At 42.2% G+C, this 22861-nt stretch overlaps 1 protein-coding gene across 2 annotated transcripts in view; it reads right to left on the minus strand.

The window, feature by feature from the left end:
* Positions 1-22861, minus strand: part of SLF1 (SMC5-SMC6 complex localization factor 1) — a 101812-nt gene that overhangs the window by 3120 nt on the left and 75831 nt on the right. For both annotated transcript variants that reach the window (XM_044276006.1, XM_044276004.1), the window contains 7 exons: positions 17521-17683; positions 16123-16270; positions 14561-14706; positions 9558-9730; positions 6187-6284; positions 535-627; positions 24-206 (listed from right to left, as the gene is read on the minus strand). In XM_044276006.1, coding sequence (XP_044131941.1) covers positions 24-206; positions 535-627; positions 6187-6284; positions 9558-9730; positions 14561-14706; positions 16123-16270; positions 17521-17683 — 1004 coding nt within the window. The remainder of the gene's footprint in view (positions 1-23; positions 207-534; positions 628-6186; positions 6285-9557; positions 9731-14560; positions 14707-16122; positions 16271-17520; positions 17684-22861) is intronic.

Genomic DNA, 22861 nt, shown 5'->3' on the forward strand with positions numbered 1-22861 from the left:
AAATAGAATTTCAGTTTTCTTACCCCCGTGTTGGAGAAGCATTTTGCCAATTTCAATGTGTCCGTTTTGTAGAGCATCATGTAAGGGAGTCACACCATCCACATGACTGAGCAAGTCTACTTCTGGGCAGCGCTGCAAAATTTCACGGACACATTCTGTGCTGCCATGGTTACAAGCCTCATGTAAAGGCGTCCAGCCTGCATTGTCTGAGTTATAAATCAGCAACAATTAAAAGGGAATCCATCTAGAACACTGTACACACCCCACATCACGAAGACAGACCAAAAAAAAAAAAAGCCAACAGAACAACGCTGTGGTGCACTGCCTGCGTTAAACAATCATAAGAGGAACCAAGGATGGAGGAAGAAAATCAATATTGTCAGGATCACTGTTCGTCTGAGCACATGGTAGACACTTTAAAAAAACTAATGACTCCTACCAGCTTGAGTTCAACACTAGAGTACAGAAATTCACAACCGGGTCGCGAGTTTAACATGAAAAATAAAAAAAAGACGAATAAGAAATAAAACTCACCTTTTGCATTAATGTCAATTCCGGGGAGGGAGAGCTGTAGGTGCAGCTTCTTGACATTGTTGCTCCGGCAAGCTCTATGCATGGCCGTTTCTCCTATCACGTAAAAAAGCATAGGTACATTTAGGTGTTGGAAGTGGCCGATCAGAGATACTGATGTTTTATTTAAAATGATCATTTTGTCAGGATAAGAGATTTTACATAAAAACCCCACAGCCCAAACTGAGTGCCAATGATGTATTGTAAAGTGAGCAGTCAGTCCCCGCAGCCCAGTGCCTGCCTGGCTGCCGAATTCTCTCCCCTAATCCTCCTCCTTTTAGCTTTTAAAGCCTCTATGACTTACAATAAAAACTCAAAATGAACAGTGAACTCCAAAAAACACTCGGTTTGGCGGCAATAAAAGTTTAGAGTGTGCAGTTGCCCTTCCCTTAAAATTATTCATGAACCTCCATTACACGAGTCGTCCTTTTACACAGCATTTATAGCTTAATTCAAATGAATGTCTCTGGCCAAGCACGAGTGCCTCCACACAGTAAAGGATAATTCACAATTTCAAATCCTTTAGCAGATGGTTTGCTGCTCCTCGGTAAGCCGCCTTGACTACAGAGACACACTGCGAATAATGTGCAGAAAAGGGGACAGTATAAATCTAGACATTTAAGATGAAAGCTGAAATGACGAGCTCGGCAGAATTTACTGTTGTTTCCTGCGTTCAGCCAATAACTGCTGTAAGAAATCTACCGTATGACTGAGACCTTAGTGCATAGCTATTATGGACCGGCAAAGTAGGCAGTGAGCGGTCATAGCCTCCCAATAAGGCTATATTCAGATGACCATAAGTGTTTTGCGGTCCGTGTATGTTCCGCATTTTGTGGACTGCACATGGCCGGCCCTGTGATAGAAATGCCTACTCTCGTCTGCGATTGCGAACAAGAATAGGACATGTTCTATCTTTTTTGCGGGGCTGCGGAACAGAACTATGGAGGCGTACAGCACGGTGTGCTGTCCACATCTTTTACGGCCCCATTGAAATGAAAATTGCGGAACGGACGCGGACCCAGACATACAGACATCTGAATGCACACTTAACCTATGTCTGATTGCCAGAGCAGTAATAGAAGCTAATGCAAGGTACCGCAAACTGAGGGTTATAGTAAATGGTAATTACTCAAACCAGTCGTGCATGATGATTCACTTTCTTATTTTAAAGGGGTTGTCCCACAAAACTATTTAGCATTTTTTAAACCAGCACCTGGATCGGAATATTTTTGCAATTGCATGTAATTAAAAAAATTCTCTATATATAGCGCCACCTGCTGTTTGTTCTTTTCCTTATTTCTCTGTCCAGCTTAGTAACATTGCTGACATGGACGCACATGCTCAGTTCTATCCTTCAACTGCCACTAGTCTTATCTACTGTGACAGTTACAGGGAGAGAGCTGCACAGAAAGGGCATGCCCCTCGACAAAGGCCATGTCCCCTGAGAAAGGACACGTCCCCTGAGCTGCCAGTTTAAAATAAATCTAGCAGAGCAATTAGAGCAATGATTGGGGAGATCTCTGGATCTATGGGAGGTACAGGGCTGGGTCTCGCTTTGTTAGAAAGAGATAGTCATGTACTATATGATGGCTGATTATCATTGTTTTACTTTAATCATGGGATAATCATTCTTCACTTTTGAACCAAAATTTACATTATTGCAGTCTTAAAATGTACTCAACATACTGTCAAACCCTTTGTAAACACTTTTTATTACTGTGCATTGTTTTTAACCTATACCATATTCTTCAACAGGACATGTGCCCCATAAATGAATATAATGCACTGAAGAGACACTCTGCTCAGATGGGGCCACTATTAAACATTCCCCCTCCCCTTTTTATTTTTTAGAAGGGGTGCATTAATGATCAGCTGATCTCAAGACTTGCTGCTGCCCCCCACCTTAGCAAACAGCTGCAACGTGTGGGGATCCTGGCAGCAAGCTTTCCATTTTCCTGCTGTTCTACCCAGTGGAAATAACATGTTACACATTTCCTACTGAAATCAACTGAATGTATTTGTAATACACAGATGTGAAGAGACTTCCAGAGCGAGACGGGCTGCTAGAAAAGGGTCCTGAAGTAGATTCCCAATTCCATTGGAAAATGGGTTTTCTAACCAGGTAACCAATTTAAAAAATCTCCTAAAAGTTTCTATTCACTTAAAAATAAAATAGATGTGCCACAATTTTTACTTGTCCAATACCAATATTTGCTCATTGAACCAATAACAGTCCCAGGTAGGAGACGTAGACCTTCTGATGTTTGACAAAGGTCTAAATGCTGAGAAAGTGCCCCATGGGTGGTCCTTAGCCTGGCAAAGTGCTTAGGCTCTCCTCAGTAAACCCATCATCATGTCTTCCCTTTGGTGCTGATTCACACTCCAGCATTGTCACCAAGGCCATTGTCCGCAATGAGCAAACAGCACATGCACAGTCATGAGATAACATGGCGCATGCATGGGATTTCAGTGCTGTGCCGAGGTACAGACAATGCCGGGGCCATTAATCAACACCAGTAGGGAGGTGGGGGCCAAGGTTGACGGAGGGCCTGAGCACTTGCTGTGCTTGGGACCACCCACAAGGTACTTGTAGGCCACAAAGGTATGTTCCAAATGATCACAAGCAAAAATAAAGTATAGTAATATCCAAGCTCATGATCCAGATACTAGACGGCAACAGGTAAACAGGCAATTCATAAGTTGTATCCAGCAGACGTCCATAGGCAAAATAAAATCAGTGAAATTTATTAAGGCATCATTAAAAAAAAACAAAAAAAAAAAAAAAAACATAAAAAAAAAAGCAGGACATCCTGAAACTAGGTACCGTATATTTACATGCTTCAAACTAAAATATATTTTGTTCTGAAATGTCTTGGTTTGAAACACATAAACAGTCTCTTGGTTTCCTGCTTTTTAAAATGTAGTTTAATGCCTTCAAGGGGTTATTCCATGTTTAAGGTAAAAATATAAAATCATACAGTACATGACAATCTCTGACAAGCTGGTTTGCTAGTGTTGGTTTGCAAATGTAGAATATTTTTGGAGGGACAATGGTTTTGACTATGGACATCTCCTGGATATATACACAGCTTTTCATTTCCCGGTGCCGTTTCTCCTTTAATGTGCATCTGACTCTTTGCACTGCAGCAGAATCATATATTAGAGGTCACACAGTACATTCATATATAGTATTTTTAGTTTTTCTCTGAACATTCAGATCATTGTGAATTCCCAGCGACACCCCTAATAATAAAAGAACATCATTCTGTATTTCTCGGCTGCACTTTTATTAGTGTCATTCTATATGTAATTAAAACTGATGTTATTAAATGTAAGCACAACATTCAACTGGTACCATGAAAGCTCTTGACTTTACCGTCTTATGAACGTTCTGGGCAAATGTGGTGCCTTTTAGCAAAAATACTTGGGCTTAAATAGAGTTGTAAATGAAGCCAAGGGTGATGCAGTCTGGGCTCGGTGCCTGGAGTAAAACAGTCCATATGTGAAATCTCTGCAGCCTAACAAGACACAGCCTTTGTTCACAAAATGTCTAGGCCTGACACAGATAGACAGGCGGCATTATACTACCAAATCAGATGGTGGCTGCCCTGTTAGCAGCACAGATGCAGGACCAACGTTGAAGACAAATGGCATAAAATGTTAGATTTTAACACCAAACTCCATTTTGGTACCTGAGCACACTGTAGGCTCTACTTAGCACTATATGATTTGCTTTTAGTGAGCTTAGAGTGAAATGTAACCTTTGAACACCATCTTACACACAGAATGACATAAGAAGTTGCATATCACTAGCAATACATTCAATTACACATTTTTACTGATCTTCAGTTCTTCAGAGCTGAAATCTTCCAGCATAATCTGCTGGTTCAGGGTCTTTACAGATCTATTTACTTTGATTATTTGCACTATATAAAATGTATAAAGTGTAGTCATGCTAGGAATGTGTCAGGAAATTCAGATTGTTGTATGTTGCTAGTGACTACCAGCAGAACTATGAATTCAGCTCCGGAGTACAGCTGTAATAAAGATCAGTACAAGATGCAATGTGGTCTAATTGCCTTTATGTGGTTTGGACAGATTTTCTCCCCCATGTGGAAAATCTAGATACAATTAAAACATTTTCTTTATAAAAGGCCCACATTGCAAAAAGTATTAGAAAAACGTAGGTAAATATTAGGGTCGTAAGAATTGATCTCACAAAGCAATTAGTAATTCCAAGGCAGAAACAGCATTATCAATGCAGTGACATCTTGGTCACATGACTATGCATGTACAGGTCCTGCCCCCAAGGAACAGTTTAGCTAGAGCGTGGAGTCTAGAGAGCCATGGCAGGTAAGAGAGGAGCCTGGAAAGCTCTCCCTCTCGCAGCATCATTCAGTCTCTGCTCTCTGTGGTGGGGATGCTCCAGCCAGTCTAAGAGGCGTTGGACTGGGGAAAGAGTTGAGTTGCTGCAAGTAGAGAATGGTGGTTTGGGGGAAAATGGCACTGCCAGTGGGGGAAGCATGGAAAGAGGGACAGTGCTCTCTCCTGAGTGTCTCACAATGCTAGTGTCTCACAATGCTGCTACCAGAAGGGAGACGTGAAATGAGGGACAATGCTGCTGTCAGATGGGAGCGAGGGGTGAAGACGGAGTCAATGCTACGGCCACCAGAATGCTAAAATCCTAGCAGTAATCTTCCTTACACATAATATAAGCTGCATTATTTAGTGCACCACACATACATTGAACGTAGATGCAATAAACAACGAAAACGTCATTCAGGCTATTGGACACAGTTTTTCAAGCTAAATATGAGTTCTTCTATACACACTGCAACATCTAATGTGTATAGGGGGCTCGCAACTTTTTTTAAATCATTGAAGTCAAAAACAACCTCTTAGGCTGGGGTCACATCATGATTCTTCGTTAAACGGATGCCTCAGACTGATGCTCTATAATAGCATCCGTTCACCATAGAGTTCCATTGTATAAAAAAAGTATACATTTTTTACCAGACTGTGTAGGATACAAGAATGTGGTGTGCTCCGTTTTTGTATCCTTTTTTTTCTCTAACGTCTACGGTACGTAAAACGTGATGTGAACCCACCCCAAGCTATAACAGAGACACAAACAGGGCAGATTCCATCATACAAAACATGCATTCATAAAGCAACATAATCAAGTTAAAAACAGAATATTCGAGGGGTTGTCTCACAAGCCATATCCTTGTAGGCTTTGGAGGCAAAAGGAGGTCATAGTCATATCTCCTGCTCAAGATAACCAACCCTCTGTGAGCCATAATGTTGAGAGTGGTGCCCGATCTAGTAGACCCAACCCTTCCAACGGTTGATTAGCAGCCATGTAATATTACATTTCCCTGGATAGTCTACAGGGCATGACTACCCCCAGGAAAAACCTAATGAAACATTTACGACACAGAGTCCATCTTCACGTTGCTCTTGGCTCTAATGATATTAAGAAATATCCAAGTACGAGGATACCCTCTATCAGACAAAAATTCCATCAAAGGTATATAATAAAATTAAAATAAAATAAAAAAGTATTAAAAACAAATACATATTATTCAAATGAGTATTTAGAACATTATACCATACCTTTTCTGTCCTGACCGCTGCAGAACTGCCTACTAACTTGAGGCTCTTTGATCTGACTTGATTCCCCTCTTGTTTTGCGTCTTAACTTTGCAGCAATTCTGTTCGATTGAAGCACATTTATCAACATTATCTTGTTTACAATGAAAAAATTAGATAATAGAAAACTGCAGCGGTTTCCCGTAGCAACCAACTAGGTTTCCACTTTGTCTTTATATTTAACCTGCCTTTGAAAAGTGAGAACTGGAATTTGATTAGTCGCTATAGGCTAATATTCTGGCGATCCCCTGCACCAGTTGTTATATCCTAATGTGTGAACCTAGCCTAAGGGAAAAAAGAAAAGTGAAGAATATCATGATGTTATGGGTAAGGTGTATGTAGACCGGCGGGGTTAAACAATAAATTTCTACATATGACACATAACCTGGGACCCTGCATTCACTTCACTACTGAAAGCTGTGTAAAACGTCTCTAGGATCGTTCTCATACGAGCACACACCTGCAGGCATGGATATTAGTTTGGGGTCATGGAGGGTTCGGAGACAGGTTATATATCCTGGGAAGAATACTCTTTTTCCTGAACAGTTCCACACCTGTAAGCTATGACCCCACCTTACATCCTGCCCCCCGTCTGAGGGGTAAGCACTGATTTATTCTATTACACGTCTTGCCTGGAGATCTTAATTAGAAAAGAATGCAAACATGTCCAACACATCTGCAGATGTGCGGCTGAAACCATGAAGAAGTAAGTATTACATACTATAGTCCACTACACAGGTCCTATAGTTATAGGACTAAATACTAAGAAGAAAAAGAATGTCATCTACAAAGAGTTTATTCAAAGTAGACAAAAAAGAAGCCAGCGCTGCTGTACTTGTGCTTATATACCATGGATATACAGTAGTCCTAAAATTCACTGCATTACTGATCCAAAAATATATAGGTATGCCACATGTGAAACACGTGACAGAATGCATCTGGTTAGTAAAGGCTGAAGAGATTGTCCAGGGATTCTGTCACCAGTGACCTCCCTAACCAGCTGGAGTTCACATGATTAACGCTGTTTTTCTTTTGTAGATTCGTTCCAGAGTTATGATACTTTTTTCTTAATATGCAAAGTAAGCCTTTGGTGCAATGACAGCATCACCATTGCTCTTGTTGCACCCAAGCTCCGCTTCTTTCTGTGGCCAGCCCCTCCCTCACAGCTTTGCCACTGTTGGTGTCACTGCCTGCCCTGTGAGAGTTCTGAGAAGATCGGATAGACTTGCAGCACGTGAGTCTATCTGACAGGTCTTTCTTTGTTTCCTTTCTGTTTGTTGTTGTGGGCAGGATCCCACCTCTCCACTGGTTCTGTTCGTTAGCTGTTTAAGAGGCTCTATTTAAGTCTGCGTATTACTGCTGACTTCACGGTTGATATTTTCCTTCTGGAGTTCTATACTGGTTGTTTGTGGATCCTCTTCTTCCCGCTCATCTCAAGCTAAGTCCTCCTGTTTTCTCCTTTGTGCGTGTTTTGCTGCTAGGTCTCACAGGGAGATGCTGGTCCCTTCACGGTGGAAGGTACTGGCTGTCTCATTCCCCTCTCCCTAAGTTAGGGTTTGCTACAGTGTCAGCAGGGCTTAGGTTCCAGCGCATGTGTTCGTTCACCATCAGGACTTGCTCATACTGTCAGCAGTCAGGGAGAGGCTCAGGGATTGTTAGGAGGTTATCATTCCCTCCTCCCTAGCTTTGGGGCCTAGTCTGTTTACCTGTTGCTGTTTGTTTACTTGGTGTTCCTCTTATCCCCACTTGCCATGACAGTTGGGCCCTGTTAATCAAAGCAGCAAGAGCGGGGCTGGTCACAGAAATGAGCGGAGCTTAGGTGCACCAAGAACAATGGTGACGCCTACTCGATAACGGAGCCTCAGATCAACAAAAGAAAAACAGTGGGGATCATTTATTAAGACCGGCATTTTAGACACCAATCTTACTATCCCCTATAGCTGGCGGCGGATCCGTCAGAGTTATGTAGAAGCGCAGGCCTCTACATAACTTTGGCGCATCCAGCGCCACTTCTAAATGTAAGCCAGCTTCCAAGCTCTCTTACATGTAGACTATTTTCTACACCTAAAACATGCGTAGAAAATAATGAATGAAGCGGCCTACCCGCCAGTCCCCTTTCCCGCCCATGTCATGCACAGTTTTTTAGACCAGGCGTGAGGGGAGAAAAGGAGCAGATTGCGGCACAAATAACCTTTGCGCCGTATTCAGTGCCAGAAATGCGCCTAATATAGGCATATTTCTGGATAATAAATGACCCCCAGTGTTTTTTATCAGATGAACCACAGCTATGTGCCCATGCAAGCAGTTTAGAAGAAAATCTAGACTAGCACATAAGAAGTCACAGGTGCACATCCATAAAGCTAGCATGCAGGCAGCAAACAAAAAACGTATGGCAGCACACCGTTACACATGTAAACAACAGAACTAAGGATTAGGGATTATTCTGGATTAAAGTGGTACTATACCAACTATACATGAAAAATGGAAGCTCTTTGTGTACACTTTTGATCAAACGTGTGTTTCCGGCCCATGCATGCGCAGTCAGTTCATTGACGCAGCTGCCCACAGTGGGCAGTGTTCGGCGCATGCCTGGGCCTGGCAGTGAAGTGTGCCGAGTCAGCGACGTAAGGACACTGAGCTTTCTGCCAACTTTACAATGAGACATGAGATGAGGAAGGGCATCAATGGGGCACGCCCCTGGGCACTTGCAAGTCATTAGCATATATCATCAAACTTTGTTTCTTCAACATCAGATACACAGAAAACAGAAAGAAAGGTACGATGTGTTAACGGTTTATATCACCTACAGGGCAGTGATGAGAGTTATATATGTGTAACGTAGATGACAGACTCCCTTTAAACTGTGTTAAGGGGATATCTGAACGACATTTACGGCAAACAGGCCAGCTGGTGGAGTCACATAGGATGGCTAGCTGGCTCGGAGAGGCCCTGTGACTTAATGGCTGTCCACGGCTCATTTGCGGCAGGAATGAATGCAGGACCTAATTACCTATACATACTATAATACATACATCTATACGCACACATTAGGATCGTGTAGCCTGCAATTACTCATTACGGGGGCACATTCTTAGAGCATGACACAGGGCTGCTGGAAGTGAACATGGAGGCATGCCCTCGCTAGGTTTGCAGACTCATCCGGAGCAATTCATCAGAGACGACCGAGACGTGTTGTAGGTTAAACACAGAAAGGCTTTCTGACAGTCAGATTCATTTCCAGACAACAACAAAGGTCAGACAAAGTTCAAGACATGTGTCAGGTCAGAAGCTGTCCCCCAAAGCAGAAAAATGGTGATGTTATAGGTATTACTTACGGCAGATCAAGCAGCGCATCGCCCTGGTTTTGATTTTCACCACTTAGCATCAGTAAAGCCCTCTGAGACTCCAGGCAAGGCCGCTGCCCTATTTTCCTTTTTCTTGCGAGATTCGGGACTTTTTCATTGCCACATGCTACCGCCTTCCATAACGCCGGGATGTATGTAGAGATCTGATGGCAGAAATATTATATCAAGACCAATCGACCAGAACAAAAGCAAAATATATGGGCAGCACAAGGCACTCAATTAGTGTGCTGCGCCTAAGACGCCTCAAAAGAGGCGAAAAGTATTATATTAATCATTTATATGTCCGAAAAACTCAGACATCACGGAGTGTGGCGAAATTCACACAAGAAAAAAAAAGATCTATAATGGTCTCATGAAAAAATGGAGCATGAGCCTAGACAACCCCAGGGGTAATAAAGGGACCAGTTCATGCCACAGAAGGGACCCTAAAGCACTAGCCTGTCACCTTTTATTTGGGGAAAAAGACCATTGACCCATTTGAAGATTTATTTTTCATTTTTTGATCCTGTCAGTCAGTATCATGTATGTCCCTGTTTGTGTCTCCTGTTTCCATGGCTGGAAATTTAGATAAAGCATTCAGATAAGTGGTACTTCTTAAAGGGGTTGTCCCACAAAAAAAAATTCTACATTTTTTAAACCAGCACCTGGATCCCAATACTGTACATAAATAAAAATGTTGTATACCCACTGAGTTATTCACTGAAATCTATAGGTATAGCGCCACCTGCTGTTTGCTCTTTTTCTAATTTCTCTGTCCTGCTCACTGAGATGACAGCACATGCTCAGTTCCATCCTTCAGATGCCACCAGCTGTAGCAGAAAAGACACGCGCTTTGAGAAAGGACACACCCCAAAGCTGCCTGCTTCAAATAAATCTAGCAGAGCAATGAATGGGGAGATCTTTGGATCCATGTGAGGTACAGGGTTTTTAGAAAGAGACGGCCATGTTCCATATGATATCAGATTTTTTACATTATTCCTAGGATAATCCCTTGAATGACATGTTCTACAAGATCTGACGCTGTTGGGAAGACTAGTGATATTCTCGCAAACCCTTCTGCAAAGAATGACATTTCTTTAATTGATGGATCCAAGGAAGGGTCACACCAGACGGGAACAATGGTGGCCTGCTGAGTCATACGAGTAACATGGCTGGATGCTGATATCACAGGGGCAATAATGTCATTAAAGGGGTTTTCCAGGATTACAATATTGACCGCCTGTCAATATCTGATAGGTGGGGGTCCAAGATCGCCACCAGAGCACCGCGACCTCCTCATAGCATACCAGGAACGGCACCATGCATTGTATAGCGGCTGTGCTGGATATTGCAGCCCAGGCTGTTTTACTTGAATTGGACTGAACTGAGCCTAGGCCATGTGACCAATGAGCGCAACGTCTTTGGCGTAGGAAGAAGCTGCTGCGATCACCGTAATTATTAGGCCCTGTGCACCTTACTCCCTGGCTGATGTTCTGTGGTATCACCCGGCATACAGCTGTCTCTCTCCATGCCGGACATCAGACTGGAGGGGAGAATGTCCACAAAGGTACCACTTTGAGGTGTAGTTTGATTGTTTAGGGTGAATTATGTATTCTGGGTGGAGTTGCAGGATAGTAAAGTTAGAACAAAAAACTTTAATTTTATCATGGTGATGTAGAAATGTAGGTCTTGGGGGATAAATTGGCTTTTATTTTACTTTTTTCTCTCTGAATCTTGTATACAGTATATGCCACTAATCACTAAGTATTGTGTTGTTATTCCTCAACATTTTTAAGATCTGTGATTGCTGAATCGGATGCTGCTTACGTCCAGCGGCTCCTCTACGTACCTAGTCTACGTAGGGCAGTCTGGACTCCAGAATGGTACAGTATACCTACATGATACACTGGAGAGAGTTTACTGCTGATGTGTTTAGTTCACAGAGGGTTATATGGACCGGATACAACTGTAGCAAACTCTCAGCTGTGAAAAGTATCAGGTTTTACAGACTCTGGAAGGCCATCGTTCACCGACAGAAGGCAGAGATCTTGAAAATAATGAGAGAGCACCCCATTTGACAGGAAGTACTTCTAGTCAGAGTTTTAAAGTCACTATAACTATACAAACAGATGAGTGCAGGGCGAGAGGGGCGTTCAGTGCCGGCGAGGGGAAGGCTGCTCCGTGGGGTTTCAGCCCCTTGTTATAGATTTTCACATCTACTGAGTTGATAAAATGATGATGTGATATTCCCGGGTTTATACATGTTTCCATTGCTCTGTGGAGGAAACCCAGCATTTAAAAACTCATCACTTTCTCTCGGCATTAAAGGTTAACTATGTGAAGTGAACTGTGACAAGTGCCAGGACAGCTTGAGTGATAGTAAGGGACTGCGTGCCGCGGTCTGTTATGGTAAATGGATGGCAGTATTTAGAGGTGATTAGAGGGCTGGAGACCGTTTGGCCGGACACAGAGGACGCGATCCCCCGACTTGACTCAGCAACAGGGTTAATGTCCAGACAAGACCAGACCTCTAGGCTGAGTACCGGTGTCACAGAGGCCATCGGCACTCCTCTCGCAACCGTCGCTACAAGAATTCTTCCAAATCATCTGATCACTTTCACATGGATAATTACTGGCCATTACTGATGGGTCACATTCACTGTTAGACTGAGCCAACTACAAAAGTCATTTTCATTTACTGTACATCCCTAATCAAATTACACACTCTCCTCATTTTCTAAGAGAAAATAAGTTAAAGGGAATGTGTCATCAGAAAATGACCTATTGTTTAAATCACGTTTTAGGTTAAACATATATTCTTTATAATTTTTTTCCATGTCACTATATAAAAAATTGCATATAATTCTAAAATTTTCCCACTGGCCACTAGCCCTAAAATATGTTAGGACTTTCTGTGCTTTGAGAGCAGCTACATAGGAGAGTTTTCGATGCATTACCTGTGGCCAGAGGTCAGGAGGGAGCGGATAAGCTGTGATATTACCTATTGTGAACAGTGGATCCTGTGTTATCTATATTTGGATGTTACTTGTCATTGTAATTCTGCCAGTGGTGATAATGATAATAGCTACTGAAAAGTTACCTGTACAGATCAGAAAATCATGACCTATTATTAGGCCTAGTGGTCAGTGTGAAGATTGCAGGATTATATAAATTTTTTACAACATAGATACGGTGCTTTCCTCTTCAAGGCCACAACATAACAAAATATGAAAAAAGTCTGAGCTGCAATACTAGTACTTCATTGTGACTGCCTACGCTAGGATGGGGCAACTCAGGTTGCAGAGATGGAGGATGCCTGTGGCTGGCCTGATTCACAGACAGAAGCATGGAGCGGAACGCAGATGAGTATTTTTCTCTGCCATTTTGGAGAAAATACAACTTGGGGGGAAGTTGACACTGTAGGGGGGTGTTTTTAAGTACTCTGACAATACAGGGAGGACTTATAAGTACTCGGGCAATATATGGGGCATTATAACTACTGGGGGCACTACAGGGTGACATTACAACCTGGGGGGACTATAGGGGGCATTGTAACTACTGGGGGCACTAGAGGGGCACAATATATCTACTGTGGCACTATACAGGGTATTATAACTACTGTGGGCACAACAAGTGGACATTATAACTACTGGGGGAACTACAGGCGTGCATTTAAACTACTGGGGCACTTTACAGGGCATTATAAGTATTATACTGAAGTATTTCTTCAGTATAGTATTTGGGGGCACTGGGGAGTACAACGGGCACAGTATTGGGAGTAGCAGCAGGATAACACTGATGGGAAGGATGATTGAGAAATGAGGAATCTAAAATGTCTGTGTGGAAATTTCTGCAGAGGCGAGACATGGCTGAATAAATTCATCATTGCAGTCTGGGCCGAATGGAGAAGATGAAGAAAGAGAACACGCATAATCAGAAGAGACATCACAGGATGTAATAGGTATGTAGTGCTATATAATCCTGTATGTTCTTTTTTTTAAGCCACATTGCCTAAAAATGGCAGGGTGGCTTAAGTTAAACAAGTCATACTCACCTTATCAGTACCCCACTACTCTTGTTATAATGCCTCCCGGATTCCCCACTGGTCTCTCTCTACACAGGAAATGTGACTGCTCAGCTAATCACTATCTGCAGCAGTGACCCCCTCCACCAAAGACTGGCCAAATGGTCAGATTTTCATGTTGAGTGGCACCAGGGGGTAGAGACTGGTGGCAGATCAGAGAAGCACTGGAACAACTAGACAACCCCTTTCATATTTTCCACTGGAATACCCCTTTAATTATAGCTGACCTGACTCCAAGTCAGTAGTAGATAACTGCAGAAATTTTTCTGACTCTTCAAGCCTCTTAGGGTATTGTGCTTAAAGAGGACCTGTCCCCGCTCCTGACATGCCTGTTTTAATAGCTACATGCATTCCCTTATGTAATAGCAATTAAGGAGCATCTATTCTTATGTCTCTACGTTGTGCCGTTCCTTTATTATTTCTACTCGAAGTTATGAATGAATTGCTAGCAGTCTGCAGTAAGGGTACAGAGGGGAGGTAACCAGTTGGGGGCGTGTCCCTGCACAGTCTGAAAATGGCAGCACTGATTGGATAGAGTGAGTCTGTGCGGGTACCAACCCTCTGTACCCTTACTGCAGACTGCTAGCAATTCATTCATAACTTCTAGTAGAAATAATAAAGGAATGGGACAACATACAGACATAAGAATAGATGATCCAGAATTGTTATTACATGGGGAATGCATGTTGCTATTAAAATAGGCATGTCAGGAGTGGTGAAAGGTCCTCTTTAAGGAACACCTTGCCTATTATTTTAGCACATTTTTATCAAATGCTGGCTGATCCCTAAACTCAATACCTGTTGCAATAGGAAAAAGAGTTCACCATAAAAAACTGAAATAAAAATAGTGAAACCGCAGATAAGCTAACGACCTTTTAATGTACAATGATGAAAGGTAACTGATACTTGCCAGTTTTCGTAAAGTTAATGGCTCATTAGACATTTGGAGGCTGCTTTCAGTACAAAGGTTCTTGAAAATCACCTCTGCAACCAACATCTGAAGCCACGGCGAAGCAATGGAGGAAACAAACTCTTCTTTTTCTTCTACTGTAAATTCTAACAAAAATATTACATGTTAAATAGGTAAAATCCAAAAACATAACGCAATCATTTTCACTTAACTTCGATCTCTCTTTGGCCTTTAAATCATGGTGGTCCCATCGGTTGGGGCCCACCAGCAGCATTTTTAAAGGGGTTGTCCTCCACTTTTTTAATACAACCGGACACCAGACAGAATTATGAAACTAAGACAAAACAAAGAAAAAACTTTCCCATCTGCTAAAGGTACGTCAAAGTCCAGCGCATGTGGCCCCTGTCAGAATGGAAGCGATGATGTCACATCCATTACTCACATGACTGCTCAGCCAATCATTGGCCTGTGAACGATGGTCGTAGCTTACGGTCTGACAGAGACCAGACTTGCAGCACCGGGACCTTTAGTAGGGGACTAAAGTTTTTATTTTTTATTAAGCCTATCTGCAGTCTGGTTAATTTTAAAAAGTGTCTAACAGCCCCTTTAAGACATGTCTTTTTCATGTGTCATAATTCCAACCCATGTCAAACATTATTGGTGGGAAATTTTCTATGCTAGACTTTAAAGGGGTTGTCTACCTTTGTAGATGTTCCTATAGACCCCACTCTGACCTGCCGGCTTTGCAGATTCTGGGTCTACCCCCGTCAACATCCGGTTTGATGCCGGGTCAATGACTGGATGCAGCAGTTAAATGACTCAATGACATGATGCACGAGTGACAGCACCGCTGCGGCCAGTCATTGGCTTCAGGGGTCACATGACTGGGCATCAAACCAGATATTGAGGTGGGGAGACCCGGGACCTTCAGAGGGGGTGGGAAAGCAATGGAGCCAGAACCCAGAGGCAGGTATCAGGTAAGTATAATTACCAACAAGCATGTGGCTATGCTGTGGGTTCTGTAGAAATCTTGCAAACAGTTAAAGTGGTTGTCGGGTTGTCTCACTTCAGCAAATGGCATGTATCATGTAGAGAAAGTTAATACATGCCACTTTCTAATGTATTGTTATTGTCCATATTGCCTCCTTTGCTGGCTGGATTCATTTTTCCATCACATTATACACTGCTTGTATCCATGGTTGCGACCACCCTGCAATCCATTAGTGGTGGTCATGTTTGCACACTGTAGGAAAAAGTGCCATTTTCATTGTGGACTGAATTGCTACATAAAATTAAATACAAGTTGTAAACTTTGTTTTTTTCCCTATGAAAAACTAATGGGAACAGAATAATTTGAAACAATGGTTGCTGCTTTAATGTCTTAAATTGGAAGGATAATAGTTGTGTTTGGATTGGCTGCTACAAAGCCGGTTTTTCTGTTAGATAATATTGATAAATGAGGCCGTGTGCCCATATAACAAGAGCCTATTTTTACAATGTTTCTTACAATCATGCATCTTTTCATAATTAGGAGTCTAAGAGAAGCTACAACTTTCCAATACCTTCGCATGAAACACTGATGTAGAACACGAAGTCACTTGCCACTTGATGCACCAACTTTTTGTTCAGATAGAAGCCAAGTAGTATCCAGTATTCCACAACAGCAGCGAGCATCCCATTCAAGTGCGAGGTCACCTCCTGGGATAATGCCTTTTACAAATATAAAACATTAATCACAATTATTTGAACATTAAATGGATTATCCCATGATTAAAGGAATTGTGTCACCATTTTTTTTGCCAGTTAAAACCAGATAGTAACACATCTTTTTTTTTTTATCTGTTTTTATTTTCTGATTACAGATTTTTTACTCAATTTCCTGAACATGATTATGGGGGCGGCCATCTTGTCTGAGCTGTTCTTAACAGCATTTACACAGCGCTAAAAAAATTTGCTTTACGGCAGCCCCATGGTTCTCAGACACAATGGTCAGATGGGGACCTCATTGATTTCTATGGGACAGTTTTCTAGGCCTGCTCTGTGACCTGTGCAGAGGTCATTGTACAAGGAAAGGATAGATAAGATCTGACAATCACCTATTGTGAATGGTGGATCCTGTCTTATCTGTCATTCTAATTCTGGTAACCTCTGTGTGCAGATAAGCAGATAACTGCAGTAAAGTGATCTGTACAGACCAAGAACTGGCGCCAATTATTTGGCTTAGTGGCCAGATGGAAAACTGCAGGATTTTATGGTTTTTGTTTAAACATAAATATTGACATGGAAAATAACATCATTGAAAATTCTTTAAAATGATTTAAACAATAGGTCATTTTCTGATGACACATTTCCCTTTAGGAGCTGTTACAGTTACAGGGAGAGAGCTGCAGAACAAAGGACATCCCCCCTGAGAAAGGACACCCCCCCTGAGCTGTCACCTAGAAACAAATCTAGCACACCAAGTGGAGCAATAAATGGGGAGATCTCTGGAATCATGTGAGCTACAGGGCTGGTTCTAGATTTGTTAGGCCTCTTTCACACGGGCGTCGCGTGTGAGGGCCGGATAGGATGCGGGTGTGTCGCAGGAAAATGCGTGATTTTTCAGTGCGAGTGCAAAGCGTTTTAATGCGTTTTGCGCGCGAGTGAGAAAAATCGGCATGTTTGGTACCCAGACCCGGACTTCTTCACAGAAGTTCGGTGTTGTGTAGATTTTTTCAGATTCGCGCAGCAATCGCATTCATTTCTATGGGATCACTGCTACTCTGAGATCCTGCTGGTGACAGCCATCGCACGACCAGTTTGCCGTCTAGTTGTACTCTATTTTCTTGAGAGCAAAACTACAGTTTGTCCCCGTATGGTCAACAAATGACACAAAAACTACCAGAGTAAATGCACTTGTGCTACCGACTAGTAACTTTATGAAGAGCCAAAGATGGCCATTTAATCTTCATGATACTCACATCAACTACACGATGCATCTTCTTATGACACATTATTAAAAGATCTGTCAACACGCTCATGTTCTTGGTTAAAAAGACCATTGTCCTGGTTTCAGGCCAAAATATTCCAAGAATAAAGGAAGGAAACAAAGTTTTGCGGGACAAATCTGTTTGTTCACAAAGTCTACAATAATAAGAAAGGTCACGGTTAGGAAAGGTATCAAGTCAGTTCATTTTCCACTTTATACAAACGGTTGCTGGTTTATCTCACAATTAAAATGTATGAATTAAGATTTTAACACTTTTAACAAAATACATTAACAGGCTTTAGGACCCCATTATACGCTCTGGAGAATTGTGCTCCTTTCCCCCAGAAATGTATCAGTTAAAATCTTGCAAAGCCAATCAGTATATGGATGTGATGGTATGTGGTAGATTTACTTCCTGACAGGTGGATGTGGGTCTCCATAACATCCTCCCCTCGACTTTTTAAAGCCTATGTACTTTTACTAATTTTGTGCTAAAAATCATGTTGGGCTTTATTTAAAAAATTTAACCATTGTCTTTGCACAGCCTTGAGTTTCTCTAGTAGCAGGATCTGAATTTTCACTCTGTTTCGTCAGGTAGCTTAGCTGACGGCTCCTTATCTCTGATTTCTGACATTATAAATGATAGTTTTAGCTCAGTCCATATCTTACTGATAAGAATGTGGCTTAAATAAGCGTTTATGAGCTCTTTGTAATTTAGAATTAAGGTTTATTAGATAATGGGCACAAAGTGAAAGTGAAAGTACCATTCACACAGCTAGAGAAACAGTTAACCCTTCATGACAGAACGTCTCAACATTTTTAATAAAGCTAAAAATCCCCAAAATTTATAAAATGCAATCATAAAAAATTGCCCCCGAAAGTGTACATAGCCTTTAATTTATTTCTTTTCCTAGTTACATACATATTTTTTAACGCATTTTAAATATTAAAGAATTTTCAAAGAGATGACCTATCCTCAGATAAGCTGAAGAGGCTGCAGCACTCCAGTTAGCATTGTGGCCTCCTCGCAGCATACCAAGCACAGGGCTGTACATAGTATAGTGGCAGTGCATGGTATTGCAGCCTAGGCTCATTCACCTACAAGGGACTGAGCTGCAAATAGATCATGTGACCAGTGAACATGACATCACAGGCCTAGGAAGAAGCCGCGGCGCTCACCGAAGTGCTGAAGCCTCCTCAAACAGCTGATCGGCAGTGTGTCTGCCCCCCCCCCGATCAGATATTGATGACCTATCCTGATGATAGGCCATCAATCCTGAACTCCCAGAAAATCCTTTAACCCCATAGTGACCACCCATACGCTTTTTTTTTACGGCGGTCACTAAGGGGCCTTAGGCTGGGCCGCTGCCTTTTCACAGTGGCCCTGTCTAAGCACTGCGGAGAGCCGCGCTTCTGCTCTAACAACACGGACCGTCAGGAGTGCCGATCCAGGCTGTTTAACCCCTTACATGACATGGGCAATGGCGCCCACTGCATGTAAGTGGTGACAAAGATGCAAACTTCCTCTGTCCCCCATTGGCACACCATAAGTGAGATTGCGGGGTGCTGATGTGTGTATAGGCTGCCTGGTGTAGGTCCCAAGCGTGCCTTTAGTGTTCCCCAGCAGCCTGCTGGTCTATGTCAGTATAGCACTGACATTAAAATACAATGCACTATAGGGATATTGCATTGTATTTTAGAATAAAAAAATTGCCTGTTATAGTCCCCTTGTGGGACTATAGTGGTTAAAAAAAAGCAAAAAACAAAAACATTTATTACATTTAAAAAAATATGAAAAAGCTATGCTAATTGTATCTAACTGAGGGCAATGTTTAACTATAGAATATGTATAATCCAGCAGCCTGTACTTACGTCCGTAGCAGGCAGAAGGCTCAAAAACCTAGGTCTTATGGGCAGATGCGTCTTATAGGGTGAAAAATACGGTAATTGATAAAGGAAAATCTTAAGGCAGTTTTGTGTGTTCATTTCAATTAGTGTATTAGAACAGAGCTGTCAATAGCATAAAACTAGAAAATTATGAGTGAGGAGTCCCAACTTTTCCCCCTAAATTTCAGAGGGCAACCTCAATTTTTATATCCTATGTTTTTGTAACACCTTATATTATTAACCAGAGAATTCCACTAGAACACAAGGGGCATTCTACCCAACATACTACAGATGGTTATTGAAATAAATATTTTATATGGATATGCTCACAGTTCTTTTTCTAGGATTCCAAATAGGAATATCTCATTGGAGAGGTCTAAGGGGACTTCCTTTATCTCAGACAGTAACCATGTGGGCAGTATGATCGTGATGATTCTGAGCAGAGATGATAGTTGCATTTACATGCAGCAGCTATCTCCTCTGTATGGGGATGAGCGATATTGTCTGCAGGCAGCAAATGCCGGTTTACACAAGACCATATGCTGCCAACAAATTATGATTTTAGGTGCCACATAACAAATGTCATCACAAACAAATGAACAATTTGAGGGTTGATTGGTGGCACATTTAGACTGGGAAATTACCAGGAACGAGTGTTTGTATGAATGCTCATTCACAATAATTGCCCCAATCCTTGGCCTCTGTAAAAGGGCCTTTATGTAGTCTGGTAGAGGGTCAGGTAGCCCAAGAGTAAAATATATTAAATAATTAATCTGTACATGGCTGCCAGAGATACCAGCATGTGAGATTCGACTGAATCAGTCCACAGCTCTTGCGTTAAAGAAGGCATAAAACCTTGCCATTTATCACACTGGTAAAATGTGAGACTTCAGGATTATCCCAGCACTGTATCTCTATGAGACCAATGAAATCCACCAATAATCTATAAGTCTGCGACACTTGTAGCGCTAACTTGTGCAGGGAAAGTAGTTTAAAAGAAGGTTTAAAAGCACTTTTTAGTATGGCTCAAAAGGATTTCAATAAAGGGGTTGTCCGACATAAATATTCTACACCTTTCAACCTGGATCAGAATACTTTTGTAATTGTATGCAATCAAAAATCTAGTATAGCCAGTGAGCTATTCACTGAAATCTATCTGTATAGCGCCTCCTGCTGTTTGCTCTTGGTCATTTCCATCCTTCATCTGCCACCAGCTGCAGTAGAAAGGACACACCCACTGAGAAAGGACATGCCCCTTGAGCTGTCAGCTTGAAAAAAATCTCACTGAGCAATGAATGGGGAGATCTCTGGATCCATGTGAGGTACAAGGCTGGTTCTAGCTTTGTTAGAAAGAGATTGTCATGTACTGTATGGTGTCTGGTTTTCATTTTTTTACATTAATCATGGGATAACTCCTTTATGAAAATGGACGTTTCTGAGTTGGGTTTGTACTCTTTAAGGATACTAGTTCTTTAAGTTAAGGGGAATCTGTTACCTGCAAAACAATCCCCCAAACTAGAGTAAGCGGTGTATAGTGTAATTGGTTCTGAGTCCGATTATGTAATTTTTATCTTCATACTCACTTGCAGTCTGAGAGTGTGCTCCCACATACCAGACGTAATATGCATTGAGAGGACTCCTCTCTCAGTCCCCTCCATTATGTGCATGAGCTCAGGAGTCCTCTCAATGCATTTTACTGCTGGTTTGTGGGAACACCGCGTCAGAATGTAAGAGAGTATGAAGATAAAAATTAGATGATTGGACTCACTGTCACTATACACCACTTAGGCTACTTTCACAATAGCGGCACGGACCTCCAGCAGGCTGTTCCGTCAGGTAAACAGCCTGCCTGGTCCGTCCTGCTGCTAGTGACCGTGCACCCCCAGACTGCCGCTCCGTCCCCATTGACTATAATGGGAGGGCGGTGCAGAGTTACGGTGAAGGCCCGGCAGCGCACGGCGAGAGGCTACCGGAATAAATGTCGGACATGTCGTAGTTTTATTTCGGCAGCCTCTCGCCGTGCACCCCCATTATAGTCAATAGGGACGGAGCGGCAGTCCGGGGGCACACGGTCACTAGCAGCAGGACGGATCCAGCAGGCTGTTCACCCGACAGAACAGCCTGCCGGAGGTCCGTGCCGCTAGTGTGAAAGTAGCCTTACTGTAACTTAGTGAATGTTTCGGAGCTAACAGATTCCCTTTAAGCACCAGCTAGACAAAGCCATAGGAGTACTGAGCTTCTGAAAAAAACACATTTTGGAGATATAAAACATTTAGGTAGGATAATTGTTTCAAGATAATGAATCCTTCTTGCAACTGAGGAGGAAGGGAAATCCAAGATTTAAATTTAACTTTAAAGAGGTTGTGTCACTTCAGCAAGTGGCATTTATCATGTGGATAAAGTTAATACAAGCCACTTACTAATGTATTGTTTTTATCCATATTGCTTCCTTTGCTGGCTGGAGTCATTCTTCCATCACATTATACACTGCTCAATTCCATGGTTACGACCACTGTGTAATCCATCAGTGGTGGCCGTTCTTGCACACTACAGAAAAAAGCACCGGCCTCTCTGGTGGCTGGGACCATAGGAGCGCTTTTTCTGATAGTGTGACCACTGCTACTGGATTACAGGGTGGTCGTAATCATGGAAACGAGCCATGTATAATGTGATGAAAAAATGAGTCTAGCCAGCAAAGGAAGCAATATGGATAATAACAATACATTAGGAAGCGGTTTGTATAAACTTTCTCGACATGGTACATGCCACTTGCTGAAATGAGACAACCCCTTTAAGGGAATGTCCCATGGTTTCAACTTATCCCCTATCTACAAGATAGTAAATGACCCCCTTATTCCCTATCCATAAATACACAATCTACACCACGCACGCCAGGTCTAAAATGCAGGCGTGGAACGGGTGGGCCGGCAGCCCTGTCTCATTCATCATTTTCTACAAACCGGATTCCCAAAAAGTTGGGACACTATACAAATCGTGAATAAAAACTGAATGCAATGATGTGGAGGTGCCAACTTCTAATATTTTATTCAGAATAGAACATAAATCACGGAACAAAAGTTTAAACTGAGAAAATGTACAATTATAAGGGAAAAATATGTTGAATCAAAATTTCATGGTGTCAACAAATCCCCAAAAAGTTAGGACAAGGCCATTTTCACCACTGTGTGGCATCTCCCCTTCTTTTTACAACAGTCAACAGACGTCTGGGGACCGAGGAGACCAGTTTCTCAAGTTTAGAAATAGGAATGCTCTCCCATTCTTGTCTAATACAGGCCTCTAACTGTTCAATCGTCTTGGGCCTTCTTTGTTGCACCTTCCTCTTTATGATGCGCCAAATGTTCTCTATAGGTGAAAGATCTGGACTGCAGACTGGCCATTTCAGTACCCGGATCCTTCTCCTACGCAGCCATGATGTTGTGATTGAT

The sequence above is a fragment of the Bufo gargarizans genome, chromosome 1 (genome assembly GCF_014858855.1).
Source record: "Bufo gargarizans isolate SCDJY-AF-19 chromosome 1, ASM1485885v1, whole genome shotgun sequence".
NCBI lineage: Eukaryota > Metazoa > Chordata > Amphibia > Anura > Bufonidae > Bufo > Bufo gargarizans.